This window comes from Eleutherodactylus coqui, chromosome 1, assembly GCF_035609145.1.
Source record: "Eleutherodactylus coqui strain aEleCoq1 chromosome 1, aEleCoq1.hap1, whole genome shotgun sequence".
Taxonomy (NCBI): Eukaryota; Metazoa; Chordata; class Amphibia; order Anura; family Eleutherodactylidae; genus Eleutherodactylus; species Eleutherodactylus coqui.
Genome location: NC_089837.1, coordinates 466,325,126 through 466,352,838, shown reverse-complemented (window position 1 = coordinate 466,352,838; position 27,713 = coordinate 466,325,126). Strand labels below are relative to the sequence as shown.

Sequence of the window (27,713 nt, the reverse complement as noted above, 5' to 3'; positions counted from 1 at the left end):
GTGATGCGGGAAAGAAATTGAGGCATGTCCTATCTTATTTTCAATGGGGCTGGTGGCAGCATTGTACCGAGTGCTAGGTGCACGGGATACGGTGCGAAGTTTCGCCACCTAAAAAAAAAAAAAAAAATTGAACCAACTAGTACAGCCGTTAGAACATCTCCTACATTTGGAAGAAAAAGAGAAGAACAAAAAAGTAAGAAATTGTACATCTTGGACCACCCCTTTAAGATTTCTATTTTTTGCATCCTCCCATTAGCCTCCATTACCGGTTAATACTGCATCAAGTCTACACTGTGGAAACGTAAGTTATAAAGGCTGTATACCGATATCAGGAAAAGCAGAGGCCTTGCTGCTGATAACATCAGGGTAGCCATTATAGACTAGAACGTCAAGCTATATTATGGTCACCAAGTAGAACCATCTCTAAACATATGGTTTTAAACTGCTCTAAGCTGGAATTACATTTTAAAGGAGTTTTCCACAACAATCATTTATGGCTTATATATTATAGAAAAGTCTGAGTAGTGGGGGTCCCACCACTGAAGCCTTTACTGTTCTCCCCATTCCAATTGAAAAAGCGGCCACATACGGAAACAGCCATTTCTTTGTACCTGCATTAATAGGAATAGGACCCAGGTGTCGTATGGTTCACTTGCCAACTGTACCACACAACACCTCTCCATGTTCAACTTCAGATTAGTTAAGAGACTAGAAGTCCGGGTACACGTTAAACGAGAGTGATCACACACACATGGCCAATTTTGCAGTGGGTATGAGAAATAGGCATCCCATTTAGGAATGCATGGGGTACCAACAGTAAGGCCCTTTCATAATACTTATTGCATATCCAGTGAATATATCACAGATGAGTCTTGCAATAACTCCTTCTACTGATAAAAAAAAAACAAAAAAACAAAAAAAAAAAAACCTTAAAATTTTTTTAAAAAGCTACAAACTTTCGTCAACACTTGAAAAGATTAATAAAGCCTAAGTTCTGTCCCTAAAGCTCCTACGCAAAAAAAGGGAAAGACTTTTTCAGGCTCTTGAAAATTAAACGTGAAAAGATGCTCCAGGGTCAGAGAATTGTAAAAGGAAAGAAAGCCTTCATCGCAGTTCAAGAAGACGCCAACTCTTTCAGGTTGGCCCTTAGGATTTAAGAGGGTATCAGGGTTGGTGAAAGCATAGTACCTATCTGTAAACATGCCAAGTAAACCAATTGCCCATATTCCATTTGCTGGTTTAATTCTAAACACATCTTTCCTGCATACCGACTGTTTAGCAATGCCGATGGTCCAGTATATGCCCCCTCCTACATCCACTTCCCAATAATGTTTCCCTACTCGGAATCCGGTAGTTGCCAAAACACATGGTTTTGCGTCAAACCTCTCTGGACAGGAAGTCAAATTCCGAGGCTCTTCGTGATATTTCACACATTTTCTATCAAAGGTTACAAAGAGATTTGGATTTGCAGTTTTCAAATCCAGGAATAAGAGGACTGAAACAGAAAAAATATAAAGAGAATTGTGTTAATTTTTAAATGTATCTATTTAGGGTTAGTTAGAACAAAATGCATTAGATAAGTTATACAGACCATGGAATGACATAAAATAGTCCAGGGATCTGTTTCCAGTGCGTCTGTGTATTCCAGGTTTAGTGTGAGAAACTTCGAGGGAATGTCTAGAAAAAAAAATATATATATATATTATATCCATGTTAAGTGGTCTAAAACAAGAAAAAAGTCCCCACCTTCATATTTCAGATTTTGTTCAAAATGTCAGTATTACACTCAGAGAAGATAGGTTACCAGCAGCATCACTTCATTCCAAGCTTGCCGCAGGACTTGTATGATGCAACAGCCATTCAGGAAACCGTACACTTTCCAGACATAGGATCCAATAACACGTAGAAATGGCAGCATCCAGGTTGTCAATATAAAAACGTCTTTTATTTCCCCATGACACGAAACCGACAGCAACGTTTCAAGGTTGAAACGTTGCTGTCGGTTTCGTGTCATGGGGAAATAAAAGAGGTTTTTATATTGACAACGTGGATGCTGCCATTTCTACGTGTTACAGTATTACACTCAGGAACCATTAGCTGTAAAAACCTAAGACTATGGGAAATTTCTTTTGATACAATGGGCGTGTAATAATAATTTTGAACAAAATCTGAGGTATGATGGTGGGGAGAATTAGACCACTTCACATGGAATGACTATTTGTTACATACACATATTAAACAATAGAAAAGTCTGAAAAATATGTACTCATTGAACCAAGTATCTACAGAATATGAAATAAGAATAAACTATGCCTGTTACTCAAAAGAAAAAGTACCACAGCATTTTTTGCAGCCCTGAAGTGAGCAGGCGCACAAGCAACAGCAGAAAGAAGGCGCAATAAGATGAAATATTACAAGTTTCCATTAAAATAATTACTACATTTTTTGAAACCTAGCCGTGTAGAAGTCATCCATATACGCTGGTCCCAAGCTCGGATAAATGGGGAGGAGGGTTAGGGAAAGATCTGGCGACCTACCTTGTAAAAACTTTGCCATGGAAACCCTATGAAAGAGCTCTCAAATGATTTAGATATGGCATCTGATGGCTGGCTCCCACACATTAAACGATTCTCTAAATGCTACCAGGGAAGAGCAAGGTCTGAGTATAAGTAGTCGGGCTTTTCCTCATGACGCAACTGGGGGAAAGCCCTGGGGGAAGCCCAGCTGCTGAAGCACCTCATGATGAATGGAAAGGACTGCGCTGTACTAAGGCTCACATACTACGGTAGCAACATGGAATGTGCGTGGCATGAATCTAGGGAAATTGTACATTGTGAAACATGAAATGACAAGACTTAACATTGATATTCTAGGAATTAGCGAATTGCACTGGACAGGTAATGGATATTTTCAGTCTGACGGCTCCACATTGCACTATGCCGGACATGAGGAAATCAAGAGGAATAGAGTAGCCTTTATTACAAACAAGCAGATCTCAAAGCCAGTAGAAAGTTTTAGAGCAATCAGTGACCTAACATTGCTATCCGGTTACGTGGTAAACCAGTGAACATCTCAATCTTACTGGTCTATTCCCAAATGAAGGACATCATTAACATTATGGGTGACTTCAATTCCAAAGTCGCCAGCCAGCCAAAAGCAACCATTACAGGAAGATTCGGGCTTTGTGAAAGAAATGAAGCCGGTGATCGTTTGGTATAGTTCTGCCAAGAAAATCGGCTCAGGTTAACAAACACATGGTTTATGCAACCCAAACACTGACTGTACAGGTGGATATCTCCCAATGGCCTCCATCAAAATCAGATGGATTATATCCTGTGTAATCATCATTGGCGAAGTTCAGTCATTGCAATAAAAGCCTTTCCTGGCGCCGCACTGATCATGAACTTCTTGCAGCCAAGATCAAGATTAAATTCCGTAGCATTAAGAAAAATTCTCCATTGAGAAAATTCAATAATTCTAAAATCCCCCAATCATACAGTATTGAGGTAGCACACCGATTCAAACTGCTTGACACATCAGAAAAGCATCCAGAGGAACTATGGCACAATGTACAGTCCATGGTTGTGGAAACAGCCAGTAAGCATCTCACCTATAAGCAGGAAAAACTACGCTATTGGTTGTCCGAGCAAACCTTCAGAATAACCGATAAAAGAAGAGCAGCAAAGGTGGCCGGCAACAAAGACGAACTTCGGCAACTAAATGCCTATTTTCAGCGAGCAGCAAGGAAAGATGAGGAAATGGACTGGAATAAGCATTGCAAACAACTCGAAGCAGAAGCCATGAAATGCCATACGCAAGCTCTATTCTAACAGGTAAAGATGACCCCAAAATCCTTTCTTGGCATGCAACTAAGGCAAAAATGGTAAGGAACTGAATGACCATCAAGGATAGCTGGAGGGAATACTCAGATGAACTATATGCCTGCTACCACATACCTTGACAATTGCATGAGGTAGAGCTTGTGGAATTGGAGCCTTCTATTATGGAGTCAGAAGTAGGTATGGCAATAACTAGCCAAAAATAAAGCACCAGGCATAGATAACATACTAGCCGAGCTATTGCTGCCAGTACCAGTGAAAACCATCACAGAGCTGAGCCAGGTAATATAGGCATCCACACAATGGCTAAAGGACTGGAAAAGATCTGTCTTTATCCCTCTACCAAAGAAAGGCAACTCCCAGAATTGCTCCAACTACCAAACAATAGCCCTCATTCTGCATGCAAGCAAGATCCTTCTCAAAATTATACAGCAAAGACTGAGATCAGTAGTCGAAGTGGCACTCCCTGATGAGCAGGCAGGATTCCAGCGAGGATGCGGCACCCGCGACCATATTTGAAACCTGTGATGGACCATGGAAAGCTGGAGAATACTAAAAGAATATCTACTTGTGTAGAATATCTACAATGTGCTTCATTGACTACATCAAGGCCTTTGACTGTCGACGGCCGTACAAGATTTGAGCCTATCGGCACATCTAGTCAAGCTGATAAAATCACTTTATACCAATCAAGAAGCCACTGTGAGAACACAGTATGGGTATACAGATTGGTTTGGGATCGACAAAGGCGTCTGACAGGGCTGCATCCTCTCACCCTTCTTGTTTAACCTATATGCGGAAGGGATCATGTGGAAAATAGACGAATTGGAAAATCGGGGTGAAAATAGGTGAAAAAAAAACATCAACAATCTCCGTTATGCGGATGACACAACTCTGCTTGCAGAAACAGAAGCAGATCTGAAGCAGCTGATATGCAAGATTAAAACTGAAAGTGAAAATATGGGCCTCTACCTGAATTTAAAGAAGACTAAAATTATGACAACTGCAAAATATGGCCAAATTCAAATAAAAATTGACAATGAGGTCATAGAGTGTGTGCGAGACTTCATTTACCTTGGCTCAAAAATTGACCAGGCTGGAGAATCTATGCCAGAGATAAAAGGTAGGATAGCATTGGGGCGAAGCACGATGCTAAACATAGACAAAATCTGGAAAAGTAGGGATATCGGCATCGCAACTAAACGGAGGATGGTGCAAACCACCGCATTCCCCATAGTCATGTATGGATGTGAAAGCTGGACTGCGAAAAAAGCTGATAGGAGGATTGACGCGTTTGAGCTGTGGTGCTGGCGAAAGCTGCTGCGTATGCCCTGGACGGCGAGAGTAACAAACAGAGAAGTCCTGAGCCGTATAAGACCCGATATATCACTGGAGGGGGAAGAGGGCCAGACTCATGTATGTTGACCATGTAAGGTGAGCAGAGTCGCTAGAAAAATCTATAATGCTTGGGCAGATCAGCAGCAAAACGAGACCCGGCTGGCAAAGAACATGATGGCTGATACTGTCAGAGCTGATACTGGCATGGATATCACACAACTGAAAGAAGCAGTGCAAGACCGAAAAACATGGAGGGAGCTTTTAGGGTCACAGAGGGTCATGAACAACTTAATGGCTAACAACAACATTTTTTGAGCTTTAATTTTATTAGTTCTACCAAGTCAGTTCACAGTGTAATCCATCAATTGATTATATAATACATTGGCATACGCAGGCACATGCTTTGCTATACTGTTTGCAATGAACCAACAAGCAGTTTATTAGGCTTTGCCTTTGATGCAGCCCAATAGACATATAGTCATGGCAGGGTTGGGCCCACATTAGATCACTAGTTGTATTGTAACCCAATGGAGCCCCACAATTGTATTGCAGGGCAATGATGGGGTGATAGAGGGAACTTGGATCCTGGCTGATGCAGGCTGGGCTGTATATTACACTGCTGACAGCGCTAGAATAGCTTGTGCCATCCATGTATGCACTGCCAAAAAGATGTTTTGGTTAGGTCCACTGGTGGCAAGACAACACACGACAGAATTATATGATTTTTTTATCAAAACTTCCAGTTATTCGGATAATGCAATGACCTCCCTAGAGCACAATATCATCTGCAGCTGCCAACAGAGGAGGGGACACTTCATGATGTTATCATTTTAGTTTAACATTTTGCAATTCCCAGTTATTTTTTTTCATAAATTTTATGAAGAAATTTATACTTAGGCATCATCTTCACTGCCTTCAAGAATAAGCCTCTCAATTAAAGAGGGTCTATCAGCTCTCCTGACATGTCAGTCTTACTAAATAATTGTATTCCCCATAATATTACTATTCTGGAACATCTTTTGTTAGACTTCTGCGTTATACTGCTCCCGTTATTCCCCTGGAAATTTATGAATAAATTGATAACCGGGCGTTGTCAGATTGGGGGCGTGTCCCTACACTCTGACCGACCAATCAGTGCTCACAATCTCAGACTATGTAGGAGCACTCCCCCCCCCCCCCCCCCTTTTACATAGCACCATTAACCCTTTCCAATCCGATTAGTATCCTGGCTTTCCTACGGGGCTTACTCTGTTTCTGCTGTTACACAATGGCGCTATATGCTGGCTGAAGCCAGTACTGCATGAGGTGACACGTTGGATAGGCTCCGAGAGCAGAAAGGCTGGCAATATACAGTAAGAGAACCCCGACGGGCGTCTTCCACCAGAGCTCTACAGCCTTAAATCATAATGTCTTTAGACGTCAGACAGTGGATTGGAAAGGGTTAAACACCTTAGTGGGCCCAGTGCAAAGGTGTCTTGAAGGGCCCCCCCCCCCCCTCTTAATTTTTCGGCGCCCCAAAGTCTAAAAAGGTATACTCACCTGACCCTATATGCTGTAGCATTCACCAGTTTCTGTGCTCTCCTGTTGTGACCCGACTCGGAGGCTACATTCACACGGGCCAGAGTGATATCGCCCTTGCCAACATGCATTTTTCACGCCGATGTGAGGTGTTTTTCACTCAAAAACATCTTGCGTCACTCCTCTAAAATAGTGATCTTCAGGCAAGTGTTTCATGCATGTCAAAGAATCGCAAGTGTTTCCCATTGATTTCGATGGGAAACATCACACTCGTATGCGCATCACATTGAAGATAATGAGATATGTACTTTCAATCATGTGTGATCATACACGTTGCTGCTACTATGCACTACAAAAGGATCTGAAGGATCAGAATTTTAGTTAAGTTTGGAAAGGTTGAGGAGATAACAAAAACAACGTACCCGTTAACCAAAGCTTTCTGGTCCTGTATTGGACAAAGAAAGAAGAGGGGGGAAAAAAAAGTTTTAAAATTATTCAAAAGTTCTCATTCCAGATTCATACAACTGACTGACCAAAATAAGTACCTCTACCTCCCACATACCTTCCCTTACCACAAAACAGGCAGGGTTGCACCCCCCTTTTATATTTAAAAGATGTAAAATAACTTCTAGAAAATAATATATTCTTTTACCTGCACCAAAGCAAGTGTTCTGATGCAAAGTTTATGCAAACATACAATTAAAAAGGAGTTTTACCACTTCTAAAGATTAAAGATCTATCCTCAGGATGGGTCATCAATAGCTGACAAAAGGGAGTCCGCTGCCCGGTGAGGACAGGTCCAATCCCAATAACTTCAATGGGACTCAACCTGCAGTACCACACTACGCCACTACACAAAATACGGATCTGTCTGCTTCCAACAACAAAGCAGTTTTGTACATTAGAGCTCTCAGATGGCGGACCCCCACTGATCAGCTATTGCTGACCCAGACTTCAATCTTATGCCTGGTTTATATACAACGATTATCGCTCAAAAGACCTCTTGTTGTGTGCATTTAGCAAGGTGATCGCTCAAGTTTTAAGTGATCACTCTGCGCTCAGAGCGGGGTATGCAGAAGACAAGCGGACCCGCTTGTCTTCTGCATCCAGCTGTTCTGTGCTCGGAGCGCTCAGCTGGTATACAAATGAGCGCTCAGAACAGGGTGTGCAGAACACAGCTGGACCGCTGTGTTCTCCATACCCCGGCTGTTCACGGAGCAGGATACAGCTGAAACAATAGTATCAACTGTATCCCGCTGTGAACTCCTGATAAGGCTGATTGTTCTTTTTCAGCATGCTGAAAGACAACGAACAACGATTTGTTGAAAACTGCACGATGTCAGTGCAGTTAGACAACGATTCTCGTCCAAAAGACGTCTGAGCGATTTTTGAGCAAGAATAGTCTGGTCTAAATGGGCCTTTAGAAGTGGGACAACCCCTTAAACCTGATAAGGATGCAGCATATGTTTAGGACTTCATTTCTTTTTTATCGTCAAAAGCCTTTTATATAGACCTAGTCAAACGAGGGCTTATTTTCATGGGGTGAGCTATATTTTTAAATGGCACGACATATGTCCTAAACCACTTATTTTTTGTTCTACACGGGAAGACAGAAATTCTCCAACGGTTTTATTCAGGGTGCGTTTTTATGGTAATCATAGTGTTATATTAGCATTATTTCTATGGGTTTTGATTACAGCAATACCACTTTTTTAATACTACATTTCCACAATTTATATGAATGTAAAGACCCACTGTGTTATCCCACCTGAGAAGTCTGGCTTTTTGAAACAGGAACATTTTTTTCAAGTTCGCCAATGACTTTCTGGAGGGACGAGAGCTGTTCATTCAGCCTGCTAACAGATTCATCTCTCCTCTGTTTAATTCTCATTTCAAGGTTTTCTAAACGGTGATTGAAGGACGTTTCTTCATCAATCAGAAGTTGTCGTAAGCCTTCAAAACTTGCAGTCATCAATTTACGCTTTTGTAAAACTTCAGCCTTGAAGAAAAATTCATTACATCATTACAAAAAAAAGAAAAAAAAATATAACACTTTGTATACTGGAAAGTGAATCAATACCAAAAAGTATTTTTCATGTTTCATATGTTCTACTGCTTCTAAAATCATGGGTACGCACCCTGAAATGCTGTATGGAATGAATGAATAAAAAAAAAAAAAAAAATAATCAATCAATATAATATTTTCTTAAAGGGGTTTGGTCATTAAAACAAAACCTCGCCCCTCTGCTGGACGTTGCCTAGAATAAAAAAAAAACAAGACTATAATAACTCCTCCTGGAGACACGGGACTCAGCAGACAGCCGCCGGTCTAGTCGGTGACTTCCTGGTGGACAGCCAGGCAGAAGCACATGACCACTGCAGCCAATTAGAGGCCACAGTGGACATGTGCTTACACCCGGCTGACTACCCAGAAGTCACTGCCTATACCGGCTGCGGCCGTCAGCTGCGTCCCAGTTCTGCAAGAGGGGAGAGTAAACCCTCGTTTTCATAGTTTTATGCAGGGCCCAGCTTGGAGAAGGAAAGAATATACCACATATTTAACTTTGAACTACAGTACAAAGTTCACTGTAGAGAACCTGATTAAATTGTGTTTTTTCCTATACTAAAAAGGGCGATTATACCTACCCGATAAATCGGGTTTCCAGGAGTCTCCACGACAGCACCACCTGAGATCGCCTCCTCCTGATAGGACAGGAACACACCGAGAGGTTATAACCCCCCCCCCTCCTCAGTGTATTATAACGAAACTGCCGGGGTAAGAGCTAACTAAAAAAAAAAATTTTTATTTTTTTTATTTTTTTAAGGGAGGGAATGTACAGGTGCTGTCGTGGAGACTGCTGGAAACCCGATTATCGGGTAGGTATAAATCACCCTTTTCTCAAGACGTCTCCACGACGGCACCTCCTGGGACGTATCAACTAAAGTTATTTTAGGCTGGGATTGCCGCCGAGAGAACGTTACGACCGAAGGTCATGTCCTTGTCTAGCTGCACTTTTACCCTATAATGTTTGACAAAAGTGTGTGGCTTTTTCCACACTGCTGCCTTGCATATCTGCTCTACGAATGCCGAGCTATGCTCGGCCCATGAAGTCGCTATTGCCCTCGTGGAATGGGCTTTAAGAGCCGAGGGGGCCTCCTTCCCCAAGGTCTTATATAATTCGCTAATGGCCAGGCGCATCCACCTGGCTATAGAGCTTTTAGTTGCTTTTTCCCCCCCTTGTTAGGGCCTGAGAACTGGACAAACAGGTGGTCGTCCTGCCTCCACGGGCTTGTGGCATTGATGTACCTCAGGACCGCTCTCCTGACACCTAAGCAATTCAGTGCTCGCTCTCTCTCGTCTTTTGGGTGATTATAGAACGAGGGGATTACTATATTCTGGGCCCTATGGAATGGGGACACTACTTTAGGCAGGAAGGTCGGGTCCGTTTTGAAGACTAATTTGGTGTCCGTTATCTTCAGGAGCGGGTGGCGGATGGATAGGGCTTGTAGCTCGCTGACCCGTCTGGCTGAGGAAATGGCCACTAGGAAGATTGTTTTAATTGTGAGCATCTTTATCGAGAGGCCCTCAATTGGTTTGAAGCTTTCCCCTGACATGGCCCCCCCAAGACCAAATTCAGATTCCAGTCTGGGCATATATTGGTGGATCTAGGTCGCAACCTATCTGCCGCTGTCAGGAATCTACTGATCCACCTGTCCCCTGCTAGCTTAGTGTCGAATAGGGCGCTAAGGGTTGCCGTCTGGACCCCTAGGGTGCTCGGGGAGAGGCCCATGTCCAGGCCCTCCTGCAGGAAGTCCAGGATCAATGGGATGTCAGCGCCGCTGCTCGAGGAGTCCTTCCTCTGTCTCCAAGAGATAAACCTCTTCCAGATTTTTTGGTAGATGCGGTTGGTTGTCTCTTTTCTACTTGACACTAGCGTCCTGACTACTTTGTCCGAGAACCCCCTGCCCCTCAGTATGGATTCTTCAGTAACCAGGCTGTTAAATGGAGTCTGCTTATATCGGGGTAGTTCAAGGGCCCGTGTTAGTAGATTCGCTTGAGCCGGAAGGGTGACTGGCTCTTGGACGCTCAGGTTTCTTAGAAGGCTGAACCAGCTCCTCCTTGGCCAAAAGGGAGCCACCAGGATCAGGGTGCATGCCTGTGACCTGAAGTGCTGCAACACTCTTGGGATTAATGGAATTGGGGGAAAGGCTTACGCCAGTTCTCCTCCCCAATCCTGGCTCAGGGCGTCCACCGCTGTTGGCCAGTCCTCCCGTCTGAGGGAGAAGAAGTTCAGTTCTCCACTTTGGCGTTTTGTCTGGATGCGAACAGGTCCAGTTGTGGGGGACCCCATTTGTCCGTCACAATCCGGAATGTCTCCTGGGATAGAGACCATTCCCCCGGGTCTATATGCCTTCGGCTGAGGTCTGCCCTCTGATTCAGGGATCTCTTCAAGTGTACCGCTGATAAGAGGATGCGGCCCTCCGCCCAGCGAAAGATTCTTTGCATGATGCTCTGTAGAGCTGGCGACCTCGTGCCCCCCTGGTGCCGAATATGGGCTACTGCCGTGGTATTGTCCGATAGCACTCTTATGTGCTGGTTTTTTACTGTGTCCCCCAGGTGCTGTAGGGCCTTCCAGATCACCTGTAGTTCTCTGTAGTTTGAGGACTGGTGTTTTGTCCCCAGCGGCCATGGGCCCTTTAGGAGCTTGTCTCAGACGTGCGCCCCCCACCGCCAGGAGCTTGTGTCTGTTGTGACCTGCACGGCCGGATTCAATATCCAGTGGACTCCCCTTCGCAGATTTCCTGGGGACGTCCACCAGCGCAAGGATATTTTTACCGAGTTCCTTATCTGCATTCTCCTTTTTAGTGAGGATTGCTTGCCGTCCCATGCTGAGAGAACTGCTGCTTGCAGAGGTCTGGTATGCGCCTGAGCCCATGCTACCCCCAGGATGCATGAGGTTAGGCTTCCCAGGAGGGACATAACCTCCCGGATTGAGCATGACCGTCTCCGAAGGAAGGATTCTACTATCTGTCTGATCTTCTGCGCTTTTGACTCGGGGAGGAAGGAGCATGGAGCTTCTGAGTCGAGTGTTATGCCTAAAAACACCTTCTCCCTGCTGGGGTCTAGGCTGGACTTCTCCCAATTTATTATCCATCCTAAAAACTGTAGTAGGTTGAGCACCGTTGCCAGGTTTTCTGCTAGGAGTTCTCTGGACTCAGCTATAATTAAGAGGTCGTCCAGATAGGGGACTATCAGACTCGACCTCTGCCTCAGATAGGCTGCGACCTCCGCCATGATTTTCGTGAAGATGCTGGGTGCCGAGGAGATTCCGAAGGGCAGGCATCTGAACTGGAGAGGTCTTGTCCTCTTGCCCCTCTCTAGTGCGAACCTTAGGTACTTTCGTGAGTCCTTGTGGATTGGTACGTGAAAATAGGTGTCCTTCAGGTCGATCAATGCCATATCGGCTCCCTTGGGGATCAACCTCACTGATGACGCGATTGATTCCATCCTGAACTTTCGATATTTGAAGAAGATGTTCAGGGGTTTTAGATTTATTATCATGCGTGAGCCTCCGCCCATTTTTTTTATTAGGAAGAGTCTGGAGTAATGCCCCCAGGTCTCTTCTCTCTGTGGCACGAAGGACACTGCTTTTAGACATTGTAGGTCCCGAACCGCCTGCTGGAGCGGGTGCAGTTGTTGCGCTGGACCTCTGGCGGTAATGTATCTTCTCCTGGGGAGGGACACCAGCTCGATTCGGTATCCCTGCTGCGGGATCTCTGGGATCCACGGGCTCCTGCAAATTGAGGCCCATCGATCCGCGAAGCTCTGCAGCCTTGCCTCTACTGGGATGGTGTCAGGGCTTCTGCTTAGCTGGATCCCCCTGGTGAGGGTTGAAGAGGAAGTTCCTCCCTCTGCCCCCCTTGGGGTAACTCCAGCGGCCAGTCTTGCCCTTGCCCCTATAAGGTTCCAGCTGTTGTGCTGGGGGACAGAAGAAGGTCTTGCCTTTACGCTGTTTCTCTTCCGGGAATCCTTTCTTTTTATCTGATGCCTTCTCTAGGATATTGTCCAGATCCGGACCAAAGAGGAACTGGCCATGAAAAGGGAGCGAGCATAATTTATTTTTTGATGCTAGGTCACCTGACCATGACTTTAGCCACAGGACTCTTCTGGCAGAGTTGGTTAGGGCCGTTTTCGCCGAGAGTTTCACCGACTCCGCCGCTGCATCCGCCAAAAAATTGGTGGCCATTTTTAGTATAGGGAGGGAATCTATAATTTGTTCCCTCGGTGTTTTGTTTGAGATATGCAGCTCCAGCTGCTCTAGTCATACCCCCAGGGTTCTAGCGACACACGTGGCTGCGACCCCTGGTCTGAACGTACTGGCGGCTGCCTTCCAGGATCTTCTTAATAGGTCCTCCGCCTTCCGATCCATTGGATCTCTCAGCTGTGTGGCATCTTCAGAGGGCAAGCTTGTCCTCTTAGCCACCCGTACGTCGACTCTGGGCATTTCTTCCCAATTCGCGCATACCTCTTCCTCAAACAGATAGCGTCTCTTAACCCTGCTAGAGGAGAAGGATCCCGTGTCGGGTTTTTTCCACTCTTTGTGTATCATCGTGGATATATTGTTGTGGACCGGGAAGGTATGCTTCCGCCTCTCCCCTAACCCCCCAAAGACCTCGTCTTGTATGGTGCGAGGTCCTTTGGGTTCTTCCATCTTTAGTGTGGCTCTAACGGATTTGATAAGTTCCGTTAGGTCTTCTCTGTGGAAGAGGTACTTTTTGTAGTCCTCTTCTTCTGAGGACTCCTCGAGCACCAGCTCTTCTGGTTCTGATCCCGAACTCTCTTCAGAGTCTGAGTGCTCCTCTGTGATATACGCCTTTCTCTGACGTTTCATCCCTGATGCCCCCGTTGGTGGCGTTTTTGGAGTAGTCAGGGCTGACCGTACTTCCTCTCGGACTAGCTTCCTGACGTCCTCGAGGAATCCCCCCCGATTCCTCCTTAACTAGCTTGGCTATGCATGTTTTGCATAATGACCTCACATGCGAAGCCGGCAGTCTTGCGCCGCATTCTGCGCATTTTTACCTCTCGGTGTGTTCCTGTCCTATCAGGAGGAGGCGATCCCAGGTGGTGCTGTCGTGGAGACGTCCTGGAAAATATAACTTATTAATACTAAATTAAAACTGAAATCACACACTACTACTATAGAATACCATATACATTTGGCTAGACAAACATGAAACAAAAATACTCTTTACCCCAGTACTTATTATTTGAGAATTATTATTACATTAAATTATGTATCTGTTTATTCAAAAAGATTATAGATGCCGGTATAGTTCTAAAATATGAAATCGCAGTCCTCCCCTCTCAGGTCTTATGATGGATATAGGCCTGATGCGGACACCTATTTTGTTACAGATATACTTTGTTTAGTCACTTTTTGCTGGCTCCTAATATCTCTCTCTCTCTATCTATATCTGAAAGCCCTCACTGACTGACTCGCCAAAAGTTCTCCAACTTCCCGATGTCGTAGAAACATGAATTTTGGCAGAAGCATAGATTATCTCCAAAATAGGAAAAGCTAATGGGTCCCAACTCGATTATTCAATTCTAGCGCAAAAGAATTAGCGTGGAAATTTTACGTACATAATCTAAATCTCTCACTTCCCAATGTCATAGAAAACTTAAAATTTGGCCCGGGCATTGAATATGTCATAAATAGGAAAAGTTAATGGGTCCAAACTCTATTATTCAATTCTATGCGCAAAAGAATTAGCGTCCAAATTTTACGTACGGAATCTAATTCTCTCACTTCCCGATGTCATAGGAACTCGAAATTTGGCAGGAGCATTAATTATGTCATAAATAGGAAAAGCTAATGGGTCCCAACTCGATTATTTGATTCTATGCGCAAAAGAATTAGCGTCCAAATTTTACGTACGGAATCTAATTCTCTCACTTCCCGGTGTCATAGAAACGGGAAATTTGGCACGAGCATTATGTCATAAATAGGAAAAGCTAATGGGTCCCAACTCGATTATTCAATTCTATGCGCAAAAGAATTAGCGTCCAAATTTTACGTACGGAATCTAATTCTCTCACTTCCCAGTGTCATAGAAACGTGAAATTTGGCACGAGCATTGATTATGTCATAAATAGGAAAAGCTAATGGGTCCCAACTCGATTATTCAATTCTAAGCGCAAAAGAATTAGTGTCCAAATTTTATGTACGTAATCTAATTCTCTCACTTCCTGATGTCAGTTTATATAAAGGAAATGTCGCATGGTTGCCTCCACGTGGTCGTTCCTGGGTAACGCAGAGAACTATGCAAAATGGTGAACATATGTTTTTCCTCAGTATCTCTAAAGTAACCATGACTTCATAAGATTTTCCGTGTGAACACCAGATAAACACCAGTACCAAATTAACTCGGGCGAAGTCGGGTATATCAGCTAGTCCAATATATTTGTATGGCCAGTCAGGTCTCACTGCCCAGATACATCAAATCGGAGGCTATATGTGCCCTTACAGTTTCAACGTCATTTAACCCCTTAGTGACGGAGCTTTTTTGCATTTTTGTTTTTTCCTACTCCCCTTTTTAAAAAAATCGTAGCTCCTTAATTTATCCATCGACGTCGCTGTATGTGGGCTTGTTTTTTGCGGGATGAGTTGTATTTTTCAATGGCACTATTTATTGTACCATATAATTTACTGAAAAACTTTTAAATTCTTAGCGGAGAGAAATGGAAAAAAGATACAGATTACTTACCAGTAGTCCCATTTCCAGGAGTCATCACGACAGCCCCATTACGTATGGAGGTTGCCCTCTGACCCAGGTAGGGACAGGAAGAGTTTAAAAGCACCTCCCTTTCCACCATGCTTTAGTGACTTACAAATTAATACGGTGGACAATGTTTACTAAATCAAATTTTACCTTTAGTCGGTCATATTTACATTTGAAAAACCATGAATTAAACTAAAAGGGAGGGAACTATGGGCCGTCGTGATGACTCCTGGAAATGGGACTACCGGTAAGTAATCCGTATCTTTCCAGAGCGTCATCCCGACGGCCCCATTACGTATGGAGTATACCAAATTATACGTGGCTCTAGGGTGGGACTACTGCCTGAAGGACTTTTTGTCCATAGCCTAGGTCTTTGTCCGACTGGACGTTAACCCTGTAGTGTCGGGTAAATGTATGTATGCTAGACCAGGTGGCTGCTTTACAAATCTGCTCGGCAGACGCCTGGCCTTTTTCTGCCCAAGAGGAAGAGAGAGAGCGTGTGGAGTGGGCTCTAATTTTCCCCGGAGGATCGAGACCCCTGGCTTTATATGCCTCTTGGATGGCGGTCTTGATCCACCTCGCGATGGTGCTCTTAGATGCAGTCTTTCCTTTTGCCGGCCCCTGAAATTGGATAAAGGTGTGGTTATTTTTACGGAAAGAGCGGGTGGCTTCTAGGTACGCTATAACAGCCCTCCAAACGTCTAGGCTATGAAATTCTCTTTCTTTTCCATTGTGGGGATTTTGACAGAAGGAGGGCAGAGTGATCGTCTGCTCCCTATGAAAATTTGACACTACCTTCGGTAGGAAGGCTGGGTCCAATTTGAAGGTAATCCTGTCGTCTTGTATTACCATGTATGGTTCAATACAGTATAATGCTTGTAATTCCCCTATTCTCCGAGCCGAAGTTATAGCGACTAAAAGGGTAACTTTTAGCATGAGTAGTCTCAGGGAGAGTTGTGAGAGGGGTTGGCAAAAACTAGTTAGGACTATATTTAGGTCCCAGGTAGGGAAAGTTTCCCTAATAAAGGGTCGAAGTCGTTCTACCCCTTTGAGAAACCTACGCACCCAGCGGTGTTCTGCCAAAAGGAAATCTAGGTAGGACCCTAGTGCTGCTGTATGAACTTTAAGGGTTCTAGGGCTAAGGCCTTTCTCTAGGCCTGCCTGTAAAAATTCCAGGATTACAGGTATGTCAATCCTTGGGATTTTCCCTGGCTCTATTTTACAGAAATCTGTGAATTTCCTCCATATCCTATCGTAGATGGCTGTCGTGATAGGTTTACGGCTTTTTGTCAGGGTAGTAATTACATTATGGGAGAGTCCCTTCCCATGCAGGATCATGCTTTTAGCATCCATGCTGCTAGACTCAATTTTTCGACCCCCGGGTATATTAGTGGGCCCTGGAGCAGGAGATCTTCCATGGCTGGTAGTAGGAGTGGACCCTGAATAGTCAATGCTTTTAGCAGGGAATACCAGGGCCTTTTGTCCCACATAGGGGCAACTAGTATGACTGACACCTGGCTGGTTTGGATTTTCCTGAGGGTGCGGGAGATCAGTGGGAACGGGGGGGGGGGGGGGGGGGGGAGGGGGGGGGGGGGGAGGCGTAGGCTAGGTCCATGTCCCAGCTTTGGGACAGGGCATCTACCCCACACGGATTGTCTCTGGGATTCAGCGAGTAAAAGTCCCGGCACTTTGAATTTTTCTTCGTGGCGAACAGGTCTATCTGCGGTTCTCCCCACTGGCAGATTAGTTGGTCGAAGACTCGCTGGTTCAGTCCCCATTCTCCTGGAAGAATGCTCGGTCTGCTCAGGAAGTCGGCAGCGATGTTTGTGGACCCTTTTAGGTGGATCGCTGGGAGAGACAGCACGTTGGATTCCGCCCAGCGGAGTATCTTTGTCGCCAGTTGTTGCAGGTGTGGGTGTCGCGTTTCCCCCCCCCCCCCCTGGTGACGAACAAATGACAGAGCTGTCATATTATCGGTTAGAATTTTGATATGCCTTCCTCTTATAAGGGGTTCTGCTGCCTGAAGGGCCTCCCAGATTCCCCTTAATTCTCTGAAATTGGATGAGCGCTTAGCTACTTGGGGGTCCCAGATTCCCTGTAGATTTAGGTCGGCTACTTGCGCTCCCCATCCCGTTTTGCTGGCATCTGTTGTGATGGGTACAGTAGGTTCTTGTGACCAGGAGGTACCTTTGCGAGGTCCACCAGCGTAGGGACTCTTTGACTCGGACGGACAGGTTCACCTTCTTATCCAGGGATGTCTGCTGTTTGTCCCAGTTGGCAAGGATAAATCCTTGTAGTTGCCGGGTATGGGCTTGTGCAGGCTGTCAGAATGCCCAGCATCTTCATTGTTTCTCTAATGGAAACCGTCGTAGCCTGACAGGGGGAGTTTACTCTTTGGAGGAGGTCTTCCTTCCTAGATGATGGAAGGCGGGATTCCTGGATGTGGGAGTCTAGTAATACACCCAGGTATACCTTCTGTGTACCAGGGTTCAGGTCGGACTTCTGTTTGTTGACTATCCACCCTAAACTGTTTAGGGTGGACAAGACCATGGATAGATCTATACATATGGTCTTCTCTGTCCTTGACACTAACAAGAAGTCATCCAGATATGGAAATATACGGATCTGGTTCCGCCTAAAATAGGCTACCATCTCTATTATGATTTTTGTGAACACCCGAGGGGCGGTGGAGATTCCGAATGGAAGGGCCGTGAATTGATAATGTTGGATCTTGTCACCCTCCCGCAGAGCAAATCTCAGGTACTTGTGATGGGCTGCAGTTATTGGGACGTGGCAATATGCATCTTTGAGATCTATGGTGCACATTACACTATCTCGGCCTATTAGTGAGACAATAGATCTTACTGTTTCCATCTTGAATTTTTTGTACGAAATAAAATTTATTTAGGGCTTTAAAGGTTAAAGATAGTCCTAATGGAACCGTTTGGTTTTTTGATTAGAAATAGGGGGGGGGGGGGGATAGAATCCCTCACCCCTTTCGTGATCAGGGACTTGTGTAATGACCCCTAGGTCCTTGAGTTCCTGTACACCTTTTATGAGGTTCCCTTCTTCCTGTAGGGACCCAGGGGAGGTTATGAGGAATCTCCTAAGGGGTAGAGAGTGGAACTCAATTCGGTACCCTGCTTCGATTATTCGGAGTACCCAGGGGTTAAATGTTATCCCCTGCCACTGGCTTAGATAGCCCGCTAATCTACCCCGTTTGTTCAGGGGAGGGTTCCTTACCCCGACTTCCCTTGGGGTACGACCATCTTCCAGTCTTCCCTTTAGCTTCAGGAGGTGGCTGGCATGTCCTCCTTGGAAAGGATGGTTTCCTGAAAGGTTGTCTGTCGGGCAGGGTCTTACTCTTGTCGCCGACTTTGTCCAGGACGGGCCCAAACATGTATTCCCCTTGGAAGGGGATGGCGCAGAGCTTGTTTTTAGACGTTATGTCTGCGGCCCATGTCTTCAGCCATAATGCCCTTCTCGCTGAATTGCTGAGGACTCCGGTTTTTGCACCGTATCTCACCGTCTCCGCTGATGCGTCAGCCAGGAAGGCGGTAGCCATTTTTAGGACGGGGAGACAGCTGGCCAACTCCTCTCTGGGGGTCGATCCTTAATGGAGGCTTCTAGCCTGTTTAGCCATAGCACCATGGATCTGGCCACAGAAGTTGAGGCTATGTTAGCCTCAATGGTGAGGGATGTTGCCTCCCAGGCGTTCTTAATTAATCCGTCGATTTTTTTATCCATCGGGTCGGATAGCTGGGAAGTGTCCTCAAAGGGCAAGAGGGTCTTCTTGGCTACTTTTGCTATTTGGATGTCCACCTTAGGGGTCTCCCTGTACAGGCGGACGTCCTCGGTAGCGAACGCGAGCCGGTTTCGGATTTCTCTTGAAACAGTTATCCTTTTTTCCGGCTCCTGCCATTCGTCTGTAATTACTTGTTGCAGGGTCTGATTGACCGGGAACATGGTCTTTCTCCTGGACCGGAGGCCGCCAAACATCTCATCTTGGATTGTACTAGGCGGGTTATCCTCTTCTATTTGCATTGTTTCCCTCACCGCCTTGATGAGGTGCGCAATGTCGCTTGATGAGAAGTTATACTTTCTCTCATCTTCTATAGGAACTGGTGGGTCCTCTAATTCTCCTTCGGACGGGAGCTCCAGTGCTTCACCGGAGATTGAGCTCGCCGATTCGGTCTGCCTTGGTCTTTTAGGGACCCGTGACGGACCTGGCTGAGCCTGGGGAAGGGACGCCATGGAGGCTTGCAGTTCTTCCCTGATCATGCAGCGGATGTCAGATTTAAACGCCGCTTTTTCTTCTGCAAGTATTTTTCCCGTGCATTCCTCGCATAGGGGCTTTTTATAGCTCTCCTCGAGCCTTTTGTTGCAGAGGACGCATTTTTTCGATTTTTTTCTGGGGTCCGTTTTCTTTGGACCTTCCTTATCCATCTAGCCATGCAAAGTGGGGGAGAGGGGAGAGAAAAAGGGGAACATATATGCATCCGACTTGTACAAGTGATCATTTTGCGCATTCCTTTTGGCATATAGCCTACTTACACAGTTGGTAGGGTATCAGTCTCTCCCTCACGTGCTGAGCTGTCGCGGGTAGACATATTCACATACACTGTCTGGCAGTCAGCAGGATCCTCCATGGAGTTTAGCCTGCTTATATGGGGAGGATTTTCAAATTTGGCGCCATTTCCGGGTTCTCGCCGGTAGCCACGCCCCCTACGTTGAGCGCGTGACGTCACCACGTCGGATGACGTCACCGCTATGCGCGCCGAGGACCAGGGAGGCCGCTGCTGCCGTTCCCCTGCCGGGAGGAACTATCCCATCGTGGCAGCGGCGGCCCGAACATTTCTCAGAAATCTCGTCCACACGGGATGGCCAATCCGCTGCGGTAAGTCAGGCAGGAACCTCGGCTGCGGCGACCACAGCCGCGGCTTTAGAATATGCAGCATGTCTATTTATTTTTTTCTTTCCGCTGCGGCCGCGCTCTCCTCTATGGGAGCACCGGCCGCAGCGGAAGAGCGAGCGGCCAGGCCGCGGCGGTTCTCTCAGCAGAAATCTCGCAGTTTTTGCTGCGGCCAAACCGCAGGATTTCCGGCGGGAATCCGCCCTGTGTGAACCCAGCCTTAATGTGCTTTCACACAGTGACAAAATACTGTTTATTTTCCTCAGTGGAAACGTTTACTATCAAAGTGAATGAAATTAAAACAAATCCCATTCACAAGTGTAAACGGAAAAAATGCTGCAGATTCTCTACTGTAAGGCTGCCTGCAGACGAGCGGGTCGGATCCGGCAGCGAGAATTCTCGCCGCGCGATCCGACCCGAGCGCCTGCAGGGACGAGCGCGTACTCACCCGCGCCTGGCGGCCCCTGCTCTTTCATGTGCCGGCTGCCGCGCAGCCGGCGCATGCGCAGACCGGAGCCGGCGGCCGGGTGAGTGCGTGCCCCGCAGAAAATTAGAACATGCCACGGTTTGTTTGCCGCGCGAGATTTCGCGCGGCCGTCTGCATAGGAGTGCGTATTTTAATGCACTCCTATGCAAACTTTCAGCGGCGGAAATCCCGCGGCGGGATTTCCGCTCGTGTGCAGGCGGCCTAAATCTGTAGCGTTTCCGCAATGTGTGAACACACCCCTGTACTTTATTCTTGTTGCCTTCCTGAAAGCTTTTCAGAATAATCTACTCTTTGTGGCAATTATATGACTTAAAGGGGTTGTCCCGCGAAACAAAGTGGGGGTATACACTTCTGTATGGCCATATTAATGCACATTGCGCATTAATTATGAGCCATACAGAAGTTATTCACTTACCTGTTCCGTTGCTAGCGTCCTCGTCTCCATGGTGCCGTCTAATTTTCAGCGTCTAATCGCCCGATTAGACGCGCTTGCGCAGTCCGGTCTTCTTCCTTTCTGAATGGGGCCGCTCGTGCCGGAGAGCGGCTCCTCGTAGCTCCGCCTTGTCACGTGTGCCGATTCCAGCCAATCAGGAGGCTGGAATCGGCAATGGACCGCACGGTGCACCGTGGGTGAAGATCCCGGCGGCCATCTTACTTAGGTAAGTAAGAAGTCGCCGGAGCGCGGGGATTCGGGTAAGTACTGGCCGTTTTTTTTTTTTTTTAATTCCTGCATCGGGTTTGTCTCGCGCCGAACGGGTGGGGGGTGGGGGGCGCGGGACAACCCCTTTAAGCTGCAGTTTTTCCCTCTGCAGGATGTACATCTGATTCTCTATTCTCTTAGGACTGGTGAGAGGAGCTGCTGCTGTGCCATGTTCTTTAAACTGTACACAAAGAACTGCAGAGATTCAGGTCTCTGTTACGCACACAGAAATAACTTCATCAAGCAGGAGTGTAGATTAAGATTTAGCAGTGTTCTAATTTACAAACAGCAGCAGATATCTCAGCATTAGCTCCAGCATTCGTGTCCATGTGAAGGTCTCTCCCATCCCCATCAATGAGCAGGATCAATGCTCTACTATCCAAACGCCCCCCATCAATCATGTGAAAGCAGACAGGGGATAGCAAGGTAGGCAGAAGGGAGAAAGCACTTTAGAAAGATTTTTGAGCACAAGGTAAAGAAGGTAAATAGCAGTTTTGCTAATTATCACACAAGCACAAAATGTTAAAAAAAAAACTATATAAAACTCATTTAGTTCCGATGTCCGCTAACCTTTCATTATAGCCCCTCAATTGTAATCCAGCATCTGTCAGGTCCCGATGATTAAAGAGATTTACTGCATTTCAGTCTACAGTATTTAGATAGGTGTAGAACTAAACTATACCTGAAGTTGTAGAGCGGTTTTATCTTCTTCAGCTTTAAGTTGACCAACTTCGGCAAGCTTCTTTCTTAAGGCCTGCAGATGATCTTGAACTTCACCCTGTTTGCGGATATTAATAATGCTGAGTGAGTTATTGACATTCTGACGTTTGTTTTACAACCAGTGTCATTATAATATTGTTTTAACATTTTAGAAGGCAACTGGTTAAATTGCATAGTAGCAAATCAATCCCACTGCAGACCTACCAATACCTATGGCGGACTCATCTACATTAGCAGCTAAAAGTCAAAAGTAACCCAGAACTTTGAAGAACATGGCAGCCCCTTAAGGGTATATTCACATGAGGCAGATGTGTTGCAGCTAGAAATCAATTCCATATAGTTGAATTGGGAGGTTTCTGGAAGCCATATTTCAGATGAATGGGGAAGTTCCAGAGATTTCAGCTACAGTTTTGTCATGTGTAAATTTATCTTACCTTGTGAACGATGGTCGCAGCTCACTGACCCCATACATAGGAAGACTTAAAACTAAGAGGGGGAACTTTACTAAACCCCCTTTAACTTCTTCCTGCCACAGGACGTAAATGTACGTCCTGGCAGAGGGGTGCTTAGCGCAACAGGAAGTACACTTACGTCCTGTGGATGGTGCGAAATCAGCAGAGATCCCGCACTATCCGGCAGCGGGAGACGGCTGTCACCAATAGCTGGCCTCCTGCTGCAAAGCTGGGGTGCATTGGAGCAGCGACCCCGGCTCTTAACACCTTCCCTGCCGCGATTGTATGTGACGTCATCGGACTCTCGCGGTTTAATCGCGGAGAGACTGATGGGTTGCCATGGCAACAGGATGCCAGCTACAGGCATCCTGCATTGCCTACGATCGCTATAACAAGCAATAAGGCATAGCAGGATAGAAGTCCTGCAATGCCTTATCGTAGCGATCATAGGTGTGATTTTACAAGTCCCGTACAGGGACACAAAAAGTGAAAGAAAAAAAAATTTTTTGTGCTTTTTGCCATATTAGCATAAAAATGTTTTTTTCTTCTTTTAAATTAGAGTCCCACATATTTGGTATCATCATATCCGTAACGACGTGTACCACAAATTGAACACGCTTTTCATACTGCATGGCACAAAGTGTAAAAAAAAAAAAAAAAAAACTGAGGCAAAATGCTTATTTTTTTTCATTCTGCCTCCCAAAAAACACAATAAAAGTGATCAAAAAAGCCGTAGGTAACCCAAAATGGTACCAAAGCTGCAGCTCTTCTTGCAAAAAATAAGCCCTGACAGAGCTCTATCTATGGAAAAATAAAAAAGTTATAGGACTGAATGCAGGAATTTAGAAAAAAAAATTTATTTCCAAAAAAGGGGTTTTTATTGCAGAAAAGTGGAAAAACCTAAAAAAAAAATAATAATTTTATATATAGTTTTACAATATAGTCAATGTACCCAAAAATGGCTCCAATAAAAACTACAGTTCGCCTCGCAAAAAACAAGCCCTTCCATGGCTGCGTTGACAGAAAAATTAAAACGTTATGGCTTTTGAAAAACGGAGATGAAAATCTGCCAAGAATCGTTACGTCCTTAAGCCCAAAATAGGCCATGTCCTTAAGGGGTTAAATAGGCTTTACCTCAAACTCTTCGGTGGTTTCCTCTACCGGTACTACTGTATGGCTCCGGTGATAGGCAGACTCTCTGCACACCATACAGATTTCTTTGGCATCAGTCTTACAGTAAAGTTTGAGCGGCTCCTGGTGCTTTTTACACTTTTTCTGATTTTCTTTACTTCCTGCAATCAGACGAGCTGAAATCTCCACTACGCTCTCCACAACACGATTAGGTCTTAGGAACTTCCATCTGGATACCTTTCGGCACTGAGGACATAAGAAATTGTTGCGAATGCCCTTCCATGTTTGGGAGATACAGGCTCTGCAAAAGTTGTGACCGCACTGTATGGAGACCGGGTCTGTGAAGTTATCAAGGCAGATGGGACAAGTCAGTTCATCCTGTAGGTCTTTAACGTGATTGGTGCCTCCGCTCGCCATCACTAAGAGGAAAGAGAGGCAAGCAGTTATTTCTAACATGTAAACGCTGCTTGTCCGAGGTCAGAAATAAGTAAAACGTTTACTGTCCTAAAAAGTATTTAACCCTTTCCAATCCAATTTCCATCCTGATTTTCCTGGGGGGGGGGGGGCCTTACTCTTTTTCTGCCATTATACAATGAGGTGACACGTTGGATAGGCTCAGACAGCAGAGAGGCTGGCAATATACAGCAAGAGAACCCAGACGGACGTCTTCCAACATCGGAGCTGTACAGCCTTAAATCATAATGTCTTTAGGATGTCAGACAGTGGATTGGAAAGGGTTAAACGCAAGTGTTACGAGATCGCTATGTCATAATATAAAGAATCCAGGAGCTGATGGAGATCCTATGTTTTTGAACAAAATATTTTGTATAAATGTTTGTATGCGACAAAAATCTTATATCAAAATACATAAAACTAAGCCAATAGTCCGTAACTTGTAGCATCATTTTATCACATCATTGCATATTGGACAACCATCTGTCCCATCAGGGAACCTGTGACAACCCCACAACAATTTAGAAAAAAAATAAAAAAGTTGTCAGGGACAAATAGGGGAGTTATGGCAAGTTAGATTGACAGGTTTCTCTCCGTTTTCACATAGGAAGACACTTGTCAAGTCATCTGATCTAGGTAGGCAGAAGCTGATGGGATCCCATCCCTGTAACATCTCTACCTATCCCTGGTGACTTCCTACAAGTATGTTCTTTTCTGAAATGCCTGAAGAAAAAAAAAAAAACCAAAAAAAAAAAAAAACCTGTAATACATTTGGATGAAACTGGCATATATGTGTATGCCTTCTGATTGATGGATGGGGGTGGAGGGAATAGTCCATGTTACCCCTTCCTTTGCGGTCATCTATTGCCGCACCAGGAGAGACGTATCACAAATCCTTCTCCCCTACCTGCATGCAGCTTTCTCGTACTCAGACTAGATCACTGCTGCTGCTGAGCCCGGCATAAGACATTAGAACAGGGGGTGCCATCTTGGTGCAACCCCTTTAAAGTGGAGGCAGCCTTACCGAAATCAGTTGGCACCCGGTTTTAAGGTCCAGTTATTCAGTGGTCCCTCAACATAAGTTGGTTTGGGCACTACTACTGTTTGCTGGAAATATTGTATATAGAGATCTGCTAACTGATTGAGAAGAGTCCGAATTGTGAAGTACAGGAGCGATAGTCTGTGTCAGGTGTACCCGAAAGCAGAGCCTGTGTAACAATGCCTTAAGGAGGCATCTCAGGACTTCTGGTCATATTGAGAGCTGCAGGCTTTTTATCACCCTGCTGGCCATCACACAGCTGATGTCGGGGAGATGCTTTCAGCACAGATCTGAGGTACATACCATTGGCTCGAAGACCCAGCCAACTAATATGAGTACTGTAGACAGAACATGCATGCAATTGCATTGCCAGTGCTGCAGATCATAAGTTGAATACACATTCGAATTACGACGGCCAAGAACATTTACTCATAATGGGTTGGTCAACTTTTTTTGACGATCGCATATTTCAGATCCTGGGGAACAGATTCTACAAGGTGGCGAAAATCCACCATGTTCAACTCAACCTGTTGCAGCAGATCGGACAGTTGGGGCACATTTTGTGGATAAGTGGAAGCAGATCTGACAGTACTTTCCATCAGATCCCAAAGATGTTCAATGCGATTATAGTCTGGAGAGTTTGGGGGCTAAGACATGGGGAGAATTCATTGTGGTGTTCCTCCAACCCCTCCTTAGTCATCCAAGCTCAATGACGCGGAGTGTTGCCTGGTGGAAGATAGCACTGTGGCCGTAGGCTTCCTGAAGATATGGGTGCAGATGGTCAACTAACAAGTCCCGATAAATTCAAGGATTGTGGTATGACGAGCAATGCTCCTACGCCATTCCAGACCACAACACCCCCACCACCGGTCTGCTGAACCCCAATGGTACACCCAAGGAATATGGCTTTATTCTATCACACCAGATGCTGACATGGCCTTCTGTATGGTTCAGAAGGAAACTGGATTGGTCACTGCAGACTAGCTTCTGAAATATGTCCAATTATATCTTTTCTGGCCCAAGCGAGGCATTGTTAGGGATGACGTGGTCTCATCAGGAGCTTTCGGATATTGACCTAGTTAATGCAAGGTACACCACATGGTCAGTGTGGAAATTTAGGCAACTTCTCCACTGAGTCAGATGGTCCACTGCACCAGATAACAGATACAAGACGTGCCACCCAACGCTCGCCTCTAAGATCAACCACACATGGCCTGCCGCTGTGTGATCTTCTGCCGGAGGTCTATCCGTTGTTCAACCAGTCTTGGCACACTTTGATACCATGGTTCAGGAACAGCCAATAAGTGCTATTTTTCCAGAAATACTGGCACCGCACCTCTGAGCATTCTCGCTAAGGACAATTACTCGATCGAGTATTGTCCTTAGCGAGTATCTCCCTGCTCGGAAGAAAAGGTTCGGCTGCCGGCACGGGTGACAGGTGAGTTGCGACCATGAGCAGGGGGGAGAGGGAGATATCCCCTCCGTTCCTCCCTGCTCTCCCCTGCCACCACCGAATCTTTGCTCCCGAGCGGGCAGGTACTCGCTAAAGGGCAATGCTCAATCGAGCAATTGCCCTTAGTGAGTATGCTCGCTCATCTCTACTCAAGTCACCACGTTTACCCATGACTGCCACATGTTGCCTTCTAGTGCCCAGAGGAGAGGTCAGGATATAATCTGAGAGTAGATCGTGACGTGGCCATCATGCGGTGCTACTGATCACTAGACGTCACACACCAGCTGACCCTTAGGCTCACTTACACGGCTACATGTGTCCCACGTATTACATGCATAAAATACCCCATACACGTACATAGATATTTGCTGCGTATGCTAAATCCCATAACAGTGTGTAATACGCATTAAAGTAGGGCAAGCTGAGTTTTTTTTTCCCCCCATACATGTGAAAAAAAACACAGGCGCGAGTGGGCCAATAGAAATCAACAGACTTTTAGCATCACGGCACACGCATGGTCTATTTTACTGCGGTTCCCGCACAGACGGCTTCTATTGAGGTCAATGGAAGCCGTCCAATCAGGATTCCGCAGGAACAAAGACGGAATCTTCGCCGGTGGGGATTCCCCTTTCCTGCTCCCCAAAGCAGATATTTTGCTACCTTTCAAGATTCTGTTTACAAACACTTAACAAACTCTCAACTCACATCCTGGTGCAGCCGACACACTACAACACACACAGCCCCGCGGGTACTACGACTCCTAGCCTGCTGGGAATTGTAGTTCCCCGCAGTTCTACAGCCCTCCCATAACACAATACACGCAGCGCTACAGACTATCCACTATACCTGCGCACAGACAGAGACGCCTGGTAGTATGACGTAGCAGT

General features: G+C 45.7%; 1 protein-coding gene across 1 annotated transcript; it reads right to left on the bottom strand.

Moving 5' to 3' along the window:
- Window positions 1–912: 912 nt before the first annotated feature.
- Window positions 913–27,710, bottom strand: LOC136584705 (E3 ubiquitin-protein ligase TRIM39-like). Its single transcript, XM_066584334.1, has 7 exons — window positions 27,673–27,710; window positions 23,885–24,300; window positions 22,261–22,356; window positions 8,464–8,694; window positions 7,118–7,140; window positions 1,592–1,677; window positions 913–1,495 (listed from the first exon to the last, which is right to left on the bottom strand). Exons 2-7 carry the CDS (start codon window positions 24,296–24,298, stop codon window positions 978–980), a joined length of 1,368 nt encoding a protein of 455 aa, XP_066440431.1. The 5' UTR covers window positions 24,299–24,300; window positions 27,673–27,710; the 3' UTR covers window positions 913–977.
- Window positions 27,711–27,713: the final 3 nt, after the last annotated feature.